Source organism: Camellia sinensis, chromosome 10 (assembly GCF_055761805.1).
Source record: "Camellia sinensis isolate YWXY chromosome 10, ASM5576180v1, whole genome shotgun sequence".
NCBI lineage: Eukaryota > Viridiplantae > Streptophyta > Magnoliopsida > Ericales > Theaceae > Camellia > Camellia sinensis.
The window spans coordinates 177166393-177177818 of record NC_138970.1 but is presented as its reverse complement, the minus strand read 5'-3'; the positions used below and the strand labels follow the sequence as shown (position 1 = coordinate 177177818).

At 29.3% G+C, this 11426-nt stretch overlaps 1 protein-coding gene across 3 annotated transcripts; it reads right to left on the bottom strand.

The window, feature by feature from the left end:
* Positions 1–4587: 4587 nt before the first annotated feature.
* On the bottom strand, positions 4588–7253 carry LOC114265057 (E3 ubiquitin-protein ligase AIRP2). 3 transcript variants are annotated; one of them, XM_028205801.2, is made up of 5 exons: positions 6945–7253; positions 6192–6354; positions 5563–5629; positions 5226–5463; positions 4588–5114 (listed from the first exon to the last, which is right to left on the bottom strand). In XM_028205801.2, exons 1-5 carry the CDS (start codon positions 7025–7027, stop codon positions 4907–4909), a joined length of 759 nt encoding a protein of 252 aa, XP_028061602.1. In that variant the 5' UTR covers positions 7028–7253; the 3' UTR covers positions 4588–4906. The 3 variants fall into 3 exon arrangements, with proteins under 3 accessions (XP_028061602.1, XP_028061597.1, XP_028061612.1); XM_028205796.2 differs by having other exon boundaries at positions 6751–6955; XM_028205811.2 differs by lacking the exon at positions 6945–7253 and adding an exon at positions 6444–6651.
* Positions 7254–11426: the final 4173 nt, after the last annotated feature.

Here is an 11426-nt window from a genome sequence, read left to right as displayed (position 1 = left end):
ATATTTATCTTAATAGTAATCCTAACACTAATATGCAATAAAAATAATAATCAATCTCTACATGCTTTGCATAATAATAACAGTAGTGTGCTTTGCATTATAATAATAGTAGTGTGACGATTAAAAGCATAATCTTAGGATAGTTAATCTTTTTCATCGGATGAGACCATGATAACACTATTTTTGCTTCATATTGGTCCACCTAAGCTAGCAACGTTGTCTAATCTTATTTCATTTTTCTCCTCCAATTTTTATTTTTTATTTTTGGGACTAAAAATCATTTTTAAGTTTTGCGAGATCAAGTTTCCTCATCCATTTTGCACTAGCTCTATTGTAGGTCATAGTGACATGATTTCACACTAAATACACAACTTTGAGGGTTCATTAGTGGATGGTTTTGCAATCCATTAATATCGAGTGGTGATATTTTGTTTTCAATAAGTCTCATAATTTAGTTATAGACTCAATTACAAAAAATAATTTTAGTCATAGCCTTTGTTTGGCAACTTGGGTTGGGTTGGGTTGGGTTTGGGACTATTTTAGCTACAAAAAGACAAATAGGTTTTTTAATCTAATAAAATGTTACATTCAACTCATAATTATTACATTCTTTCTCTCACAAAAATTCAAAAAATCTATCCCAAACGAAACTTTTTAGCCCCAGATTAAAAAAGTTAAAAAGTCAAAAAGCCAATTCACTTCCCAAACGAACTCATACATATCAAATTTTAGGCCTACTATTAAAAAAAAAAATTTGTTTCATTTGAATTACTCCACCTATATTTTTTTGTAATTGATAATTGGGTTACATATTCATAGATATATTATTTTGTTTTCCAATGAACGGTTTATATCTTTTCAATCCAACAATGCTTAAGTGAGGTTTGATAATTGTTTTTTTAATAGCCTTTTTATCCTTATACTTTTTTAATTTAAAAAAGATGATGCGGTTGGTGATTGCCAAAATAGAATTACCTTTTTGTTGTGCAGAATTTTGTGAATTTTTTCATATCACCCTTATCATATTATGTAGCCCGATTAACATAATCCAAGAAACGTGATGAAATTTCTTAAAGTAACGAGAGTAAAATTGTCTTAACACAAATTTGTAAAGATTCTCCAAAAGGTACTTACATTAGCAAAATCAAGCATTTTTTTTTTTTTTTTATAGTCAAAAGTAGCTTTATTAAAAGATTGCCAAACAAAGCTTTCGTCATACACATCAAAGTGGTGGTGTTGTTAAAAAGAAGATTTTATTCAAATTACTCCACATGTATTTTCTGATATTGATAATTGATTATGCATTTCTAAAATTATTATTTTATTTTCTCTATGCATATGTTAAATTCTTTTCAATCCAATAATGCTCAATGAGGTTCCAACTTTCAAACAATAGGAGAGGTTAATTTAAAGGTGTCTTTTTGAGAGGAAGAGGGATGGTCCTTCGAAAAAGAAACCTCAAATGGGCTCTAAAAGAAAAATGCCCACTAACAAGTCCTTTTTGTTAAAACAACTATTACTTTCATGTTCAAACAGATGCATGGGAAAGCATGATTGGCGACTAAGAAAATTTGGAGGAATGAACTCCATGCAACTTCCTCTTAAGTGGAGTTTTTTTTCTTTTTCTTTTCGAAAAAAATCATTTTTCTTAATTTAATCGAAAGTTGAGAATCTCACCACTTACATATGTGCTATCCTCTGTTGATGCCTCTTCCTCAGGTGCTGTTCTCTACCTATTTGTTTTTTCTTTATTATTAAATATTGTTTTCATCCTCTCTCCTAGTGCCATAGAGAAGATGCTTATTAATACCAAATGGTTTTGTTCCATGCATATGCCATAGCTTGAGTTTGGAAGACAGTTGGGATGGACCAATCAACTATATATTACCATTTTTTACCTTCTATGCTGTAGATTTTCTTTAGTTGTGTTCAAGTGCACAATGAAGACATATTGTCATGGTAATTTATTTATTTGCTTATTTTTATTTTTATTTTTTTTACAATTGATAGAAGGAAAATAAGGCAAGGTGAAGTTATATCGTGTAGTAGTGAGATTCAAATTCAAACATCATGTCCAATAAGAATGCCTCATCTATCAGACTAATCTAAGGGTAGTAGCCTAGCGGTTGGGGATCACTCCAACTAAGTTTGATGAGCAAGTTGCTCTAGAATTGAGTCTCCATAGGAATAACATAGTTCTCATCTATCTTGTAACTTTTCATTTGGAATCTCAAGGGTCAAGTTATGACTCAAGTCCATTTTAAGAGAATGTCTATAGTTCTCACTTTTTTAGACTCATTTAGGTCTTTCTTATCTAGATTCCCTTTGTTGTTCACTCCTAAATGAGATTGCTTGCATTCTCTTACCCTTTTTAATCTACAAAAAATAAAGGGTAAATTACAAACATACCCCCGAAGGTTACTTAAATTACAAATTACCCCATATGATTCTAGAAATTACATTATGTCCCTTAAGGTTTTTAATTTCATAACAAATAGGTCCTTTTATTAATAAATATTCATCAAGTTAATTAACAGTTTTTAATAATATTAAATTTTTATTTCAATTAATAATTTAGATAATTTTATTATTTTATAACTGAACAGTTAAAAATTTCACTTTTTCAATTAATTCTGTTAAATAAAAAATTCTGACAGTGAGGTATTTGTAATTTTTCAAACCACATGAAGCAATTCGTATTTTAAGCAAACTTCAGGAGATGTATTTGTAATTTATCCAAAAATAAATAAAGAAAAAATAATTCTTGCTCCCCATTGTTATGGTCATTTGATTGATGTACAAGTTGAGATTGGAGAACCTTTTTAGGGGCAAAAATGCTAATGGCAAGAGATAAGAACCCAATGAGAATTTTGGAATCTTCTAACATGATTGAATGGGTAGTTCTTGGAGTCACAATGCCCAATCAAATATTCAAAATAGAATAACCAAGTCCAAGTTTATATGACAGTCCATCCGAAGAACCAGTCCCATAAACTCCTGTTGAAGTAGTACCTAGAGAGGGTAAGATATAGTTTTAACAATGATAGGTGGTCCGAAAATTCATAACTCAAATGGCTTGAAACATCCAAAACGATGTCGTTTTGAATGCAAAACGACGTCGTTTTGACACATTCAAACCATTCAAACCATAGAAATTCGGACCACCAAACATTTTTCGTTAACTTTATCCCAATTCTAGGGATACAGTGCTCCTGTTGCGCCCAAAAGCTCTACACACAGGTCTGCCCTGTTCCCTTTGGTGGGTCCATCCTGAATTCATTTTTATAATTTAAATTATTTATTTTATAATTTCTTAACGACAAACCCACAACACAAGGACCAAGGACAAATCTTCTAATGGCAAATTGTTACTATTGGGCCAAATCACCTTAACCAGAGCACAGTCACAACCTCAGCTTCATGTGATCAAACACGCAACAAAATGCCCAAAACCAAAACCTAACCAAGCTTAACAACTAGGGCAGCTCATTGAAGTATTCCTTGCAAATGCAGAGAAGGTAATATGATATGTAGTGAAGTAAAACAGAGGCAAGCAAGTTTAACATGTAAGCACAACCTTAATTTTGCTTCCAGATATGGTGATTACATGTGTCAATTCAGCTTGAAAAATCAATAAATTAGATTATCTGAAAATGTTTACGCTTTGTTTGGTTGTTATATTTGTTAAGGAAATAAAAAATAAAAGAAAAATTTAGTCAAAACTTCTCCATTGGACTCTTATTTAGTGAAAATGATAGTCTAATTTATTTTGCTTCATAAATCTCCTAAGGAGGAAGTGCATAATTGAGTAAGGACAAAATAAAATATCTTTTTTTTTTTCTTAGACAATATTGTCTGAATAACATGTTATTGTGAACCAGAGTAACACAGTACGGTTTACATCAATTTCAATGATAATATATATATATTTTTTGAAAATTTCATAGTCAATATGAATCTTATTTGATAGATCTTGATAAAAAAAATTTAAAAATACTAATTTTATTAAAAATCGATATCTAAATCAAAAGTTATATTATTTTAAAATTTAATATTTTGATAATAGTAATAAGGGTTGAACTTTTCAAGTAAAACTTTTTATATTTGATCTTATTTGTTCTTAATACATTAAAGTATTATTATGATGGGACTATGACCAAAGCTCTCAAAATAAAAAAGGAAAATGACAGTGAAGTGTGAAAGTTGAATTCCTTACTTTTATTTTGGTTAGGCTAAGAAAATGAGAAGAAAATAATAGGCATTTCTTGAAAAAAAAAAATTTGTTGGGGGGGGGGGGGGGGGGTGGTTTGGAATAACAAGAAATGAATAAATGAAACTTTCATTTCCCTCACAAATCTGAAATCCGAAAATTTTAAAAAATAAAAATAAAAAATGAGTGAGAGAGAAACTTTCAAATTGTTCAAAGATTGTTTCCTTGCATTTCTTAGGACTCCAAATCTCTAAACCAATGTGAACCTAATGCTACACAAGAATAACAAGTTCTACGTAACAAATAAATTCGATTCATGATCCGACATACACATAATCATAATAATAACAATAAGAAGAAACCTACATACCAAGCGATTCCAATAATTCGCGATTTCCATTCCATTCCATTCCAGCACTCAGATTCCAAAACAACTTAGTTGGCTTCTTTTTACATCTTTTACCATGACTACATAATCGGAACATTCTCAATCTTTACATTCACCAACGCTGCTCGTTGAAGGACCTCATAAATCTTCAGAATCAATTACTCGATCCAAGGCCCTTCACAGTCGGCTAATCATATATACATCTAGAAACAGCTTGTGTGGCAAATGACAATCAAACATTTTCTATACCAGACTCTATATACAATGGGCAGTGGTCAGCATGTTTCATAGCCGAGTACTTTAATTAATCAGATCAAGTAATCGTATAGAAACAAATGGGTATCAGGCACCATGAGCGGCAAGTTCTCAATATAACTGTAGAACCGCCTAAGATTCTCCTTCGCTAGAGTAATAATGTCAATCACATCATTGTTACTAGTGAGCACCCATAAATCCGTGGAACTGACTCTCTTTAGGCTGCCTCGACAAAAGGGGCATGATTGGGATCGCATGTTCCTGATCAACACGTTTTAACAGATGCATGTCTAATATTAATCCATGAAATGCAAGAAATTAAAAAAAAAAAATTAAAATGATGATTGGGAATTGTGATCCGTGGTTAGTTACCAGTCATGGAAGCAGCTGTTGCACATGGAGTGTCCGCAATCAGGTAATACCATCTTGGTGCAAGTTTCCATGCATATCCCGCATTCATCGTCCCTTTCAAGATCTTTACCAGAAAAATTTGTCATCTCTTCCATCCCCTTTCTACTCAGAATTTCAGAGGAGTGAATTCTATTGTTGTTGTCTTCCACCAATTCCGTGACATAGCCTTTGAGTTGCTCAAGTGAAGGATATAAAACAGCTGCAAAAATTTTAGAAAATGATTTCGGCATTCAAGACAGTAACGCAAGGGAGCAAGGAAATTGAATGCAAGTAAGAAGGCATGGACTTGAAAATGTACCGTAAAATTCCCTCAGAGTGGCTTTCCGGTCTTGTGAGGATATTGTTGGCATTCCATCAAGATATACCTAAAGTAATGCAGACATTGATGTTGATTTTAGAGTAACGAAAGTGTTAAGGCAAAATTGAAAGTATGAAAAGCTAAAACAGAACAAACACAAAAGCACAAAAGGGTTTATGTGATTTGACAATATGCCTACGTCCATGGGCGAAGAATGACAAAGGAGTTTCACTATGAATGCAGATTATAATGAGACATCTCTCTCTCTCTCTGTGAGCCCTCTGTCTGAAACTCACAAGAGCATCATTAACCCAGAAACTCCAAAATAACCCAATATATGCAAAGATCATAAAGTAGCAAACCAGGTCAAAATATACCCAAATACAAATAGTGGGTTGGACCTATCGGGAAACATTGTCATTTGGCCACTAATCGGATTGTGCAGGTCACCAATGGGTAATAAGCTTCATCCGGGTTGAATTTGAGAAAACACCCACGATAGAAAAACATAAAACTAAAACAGAATGAACAAAAAACAAAACAAAGCATGCTATCTAAGGAAACCCTGTTGTTTACTTTCAAATCACATTAATGGAGAAAAAAAGAAGCAAAATAAAACCGCCACCCACCTTGTATACAAGTATGTGAAGAAGGCCCAAATAACTTGGGAGAGTATCTGTACAACTATAATCCATCCATTCTATCAAAAACAGCAAGAATGGAGCAAATGGGCTGTAAGACAATTTTAACTGAATACAATCTCCATCATAATCTCTTGGTAGTGCAGCTGCCCTGAAAATTGATACCCCCGAAAAACCCGAATCAAAAAATTACATAATGAAAACAAAGATTAAATTAATTAAATGTAGAATATAACCTACATTGGTGAAAATCAGACAGGTATGAATCATCATATAATTAAGCAACAATAAACCAACTAACCAAAAACAAGAAGCAAATAATAAGCAACATCCAAATGGGCTCTCTATTATATGCAAATTTTCAAGGTGAAGAAACTTTAGGAAGAGAGAGAAATGGAGATAGAACAAGGGTTATGGGCTGTGAAGAAATCTACAATGATTTTCAAGCAAAATATGCATAATTAAAAGTTCCAACTTTACTTTCTTAAAGACAAATACCACCTAACCACTGCAATTATATCCAACCATATGATTATATATTGCTTACCAAAGATGAAAGGTATAGAGCCAGTTCTTATAATTAAATAAATAGCATAATGCAAATGGGTTCAAAATAAAATAAAATTTGAGTCTTGCTTGGACATATAAGAACATTAAAAAGGAAAAAAAAAATATATATATATAAGAAATTTTTTTTTATATATATATAGAAAGATTAAGAGAGAAAAACAAAGTGCTTACAGGGTATTGGCATGGTGAATATCAGCTTCAAGGGTTTTGATGGATTCTCTGAAAGAAGATTTGTGGGGATATTTCTGCCACATTCTTCTCCTTTAGTTCTCACCCTTTTGAGTTCTTTTCCTGAGAAGAAAGGCAAAGCAGGGCCAACCAAAATGACAAAAAAAAGAGGCTTTTTGGAAGTGGACTTTAAAGACCAAGGAGAGAGAGGAGGAGGGTTTGCTTAGTTGTGAAACCTTTGCCACTTCAAGTAAAGAAAGGGATCCATACCTTCTCTATCTTATGTGTCTTTCTTGACCTTTGCCTTCATATATTTCTCAACTGCAATTTGGGGCCTTAATTTGTTTTCAATTCTGAATTTGCTACTGCTGCCCAAAATTCTCATGTTGTGCACCTTTGACTCAAGTCCGTTTGGAAATAGATTATCTTAATAGATTTTTTAATTTTTTATAAAAAGATATGAAAAAAAAAGAAGAAGAAGAAAAATTTATCTATGAAACTCATATTAAGGAATGACGATTCAATTAGTCTCAAGAGTTTTCTTATAAACTAATTAATCTCATTGATTTAAAAAAAGTAAATTTAATATAAGGCAAATTATACTAATAGTCATTATAGTTTGGAACTCGTGTCACTATGCTCTCTGACTTTTCAATTGTGACACATTTGATCTTGAATTTTGAATTTTGTTTTAAATAAGGACAATTACAGATATCATTGTTTAATTTTAAGAGCAAAATCGTTAATTTAATAAAATATAAACTAATTTGATAGAAATAAATGTCAAAAAAATATTTTTAATTTTTAAAAAATTATTTTTATCCACCAATTATATAATTATGTAAAATTGATAAAAATTAATAAAAATTACATGATTAATTTTTAAAAATTAATTTTACATGATTATTATCCAAACACATAATAAAAATTAATTTGGTAAAAAAATAAATAAAAATCTAAAAGATTTATCAATTTTACATAATTTTATTTTTAGCGGGTAGAAATAATTTTTTAAAATTCAAAAATATTTGTTTGACATTTATTTTTATCAAATTAGTTTATATTTTATCAAATTGATAATTTTACCCTTGAAAAATCTAATGATATTTTCAATTGTCCTTATTTGGAACAAGATTCAAAATTCAGGGTCAAATGTGTCATAATTGAAAAGTCAGGGACCAAAGTGAAACAAGCCCAAACTATAGGGACTAGTAGTGTAATTCACCCTTTAATATATTATTTGAAAATTAAATTTGTAGATATACCCTTATTTTTAGGAAAAATTATTTATAAGTCCTATTAGGAAGACTTATGCTACATATGGTCCTACTAAAAGACTTATGTTCCCATAAGTCCTGTGGGAAGTTTGTTGACACATTTACCCTCAATATTAGTTGTTAATATAATAAATAATAATAAAATCATATATAGGAAATTAAATGTTATCATAGATCATATCTATATAAACGTAACATAACGTGACACCTACATAAACGTAACGTGACACCTATGATCTATGGTAACATTCAATTTCCTATTGAATGTTACCATAGATCATATCTATATAAACGTAACGTAACGTGACACCTACATAAACGTAACGTGACATTTATGATCTATGGCATCATTCAATTTCCTATATAAGAAATTGAATGTTATCATAGATCATATTTATATGAAACGTAACGTGACACCAACATAAACCAGCAACATTTTCACATTCAATTTAAAAAAATAAAAACTCATTAAGTTTGTGAAACGTAACGTGACACGTTACGTTACGTTTATGTAGGTGTCACGTTACGTTTATATAGGTGTCACATTACGGTACGTTTATGTAGGTGTCATGTTACGTTACATTTATGTAAGTGTCACGTCACGTTACGTTTATGTAGGATCTTGTGAAATACATTCCTATCTAAATAGGACTTGAGACTATATAAGAAATTACACAGGACTTTGCCTAGTATAAGTGTCTGAAAAAAGACTTATAAATAAGTCTCCCTTATTTTTATTATGTTATGTTTTTTTTTTTTTTTTTTTTGCTAGAAAGGCAAGATACACAACATATGATAATCAAATTTGGAATGAATTTTTATATGAGAATCTTTTTTATTTGGAATGACTTGAAATATGAGATTCTTCAAACATTCCAAAAGGATGTGGGATTATTTAAATATTTCAAAAAGAGTATAAAAACTCCTTAGTAAGTTTGAGCAATTGTATAATTTCTATATGCAACACTTCAATGTAACTCTTAAACGTAACACTTTAACATAACACTCTAAAAAAAAACTCCTTAGTGTAATACTCCAATATAATATACAAAAAAATTCTTTAATGCATTTTTTCCAAACGTAATATTCCAATGTAACACTCTAAAATAAGGATGTGAGATTCTTCAAATCATTCCAAAATGGTGTGGGATTCTTTAAACCATTACAAAAGGAGTACAAAAATTCTTTAATAAGGTATGGGTAATTATATAATTTCAAACTGTGAGGATTACGTTTGGAAAAAAAATACACTAAGTAGTTTTTTAGTATTTTTATGTGTGTTACATTGGAAGGTTTATTTGATATTACATTGATTGAAGTGCTACGTTTGTGAATAATATACTAAAGAGTTTTTTTATGTGTTACATTCGAGTGTGTTATATTAGAGTATTACGTTTAGAGAAAGTTTAGAGTGTTACGTTTAAAAAAATACAATAAGGAGCTTTTTAGTATGTCACGTTGGAGTGTTATGTTCTTATTCGTAATGTGGGATAAATTCAAATTGTCCAAATGTATAATTTTACATTTGGAGAAATCTATTTTTATCCCTTAAAAATTAAACTCAAACTTATAATTGACTACCATTTTATGTAATTTTTCCTTTAATGAGACTTTTGGATTTATAAGAAAAAATGAAGGATTAAATAATTTATAAGATCATATTTTTGAAATTTATTAGTCCTCCATCAAAAAAAAAAAAAAAAAAAAATTTTGATGTGATAATTTATAATAATTTTTTTAAAATTTTTTTAGCTAAAAATTACTTTTCCCCGACATGGTTCCCATTTTACTAATTCACAATTCAGACACTCTCCCACGTAAGGTTACTTTTATTTTATATTTATACTAGCGGTAACCTGTGCTATGCATGAAAATCAGGAATGTATAAGTTAAATAATTTATTATACTTATTTTTGTATTATAAAATATAATTTTTTTATAAATTTAAAATATAATAGGGAGTTATAACTAACAAATATTTTCAATATGATAACTATCCAATACCTAAGTTCATACATTCATTTTTTCCAGCAATTTGTCATTTGAAACATTGATTATAAAATTATCTTAGTCCAAGTAGGTCATTTAGCAGCATGAACTATATTTATATCGAACATTATTCTAGCTTTAAAAACAAATAATGTAAAAGTGGATACCATTACAAATAATATAAAAATGTAAAAATGAATACTACTACAAATAATGTAAAAATGTTCAAAGGCCCCTTTAAAGAAAACAACAAAAAAAATGCCCCCACTACATATACATATAGGTATACAAAGAGAATAAAATTCATGAAAACCCTAAAATCCTACAATTGCCTAACCAATTATAACGTTGTCGATGGTTGAATGTAACTCGAATCTTAAATGTAGAGTTTGAACAAAACTTTATACCCAATATGCAAACACTAAAAAAACTCGATGGCATGTTAAAATATATAGCTAAACTGTGAAGCATTTGAAAAATAAGATAGAAATGAATTTGAAGATAATTATTAGATTAGAGATTAAAATAAATTAAAAAAAAGGATCATACGAAAAATATAATAAAAATAAAGTTGGAGATAATGATAGGATTGGGGATACAAAAAAAAAAAAAAAATTAAAAAGGAAGAAATAAGAAATAAAGAAAAATGAAAATATTAGAGAAGAATAAGATAAATAAAAAATCAATAAAAAGAGATAAGGAGTTTTCGATAATAAAAAGATTTTAACAGTTAAAAATTTAAAATAAAAACAATAGTAAGAGAAAAAAAAATATTTCTTATCGGAGAAAAATAAAGATGAAAAATTAAAAACATAACTTTAAGAGAACAACATATAGGAAACAGAATCTTAACTCTGCTTAAGAATTGAGTATAGAGACTTTAAAAATTTTAGAAAACACATTATATTTGCTTATATATATAGTATAGCTATATACATAGGTAAAAAGATAGATATCAAATCTAATTTAAAAAATAAAGATAAAAGTGAAATAAACATCCTACAAAAAAAAGAAGAAGAAGAGAGAAATGTGAGAATTCAGTTGTTGATAATCAAAATTTTAAAAAGATAAAATATTTATGAGAGATTACGTATGAGTAAAAGATAATTTAATTTTGTTTGTTATATCAAAATAAAGGCATATATATTTTATTGAATAGTAGCAAAATAAATTTACTTTTTTAATAAAGTTGTAATAGAATAAAATATATTTAATTTTT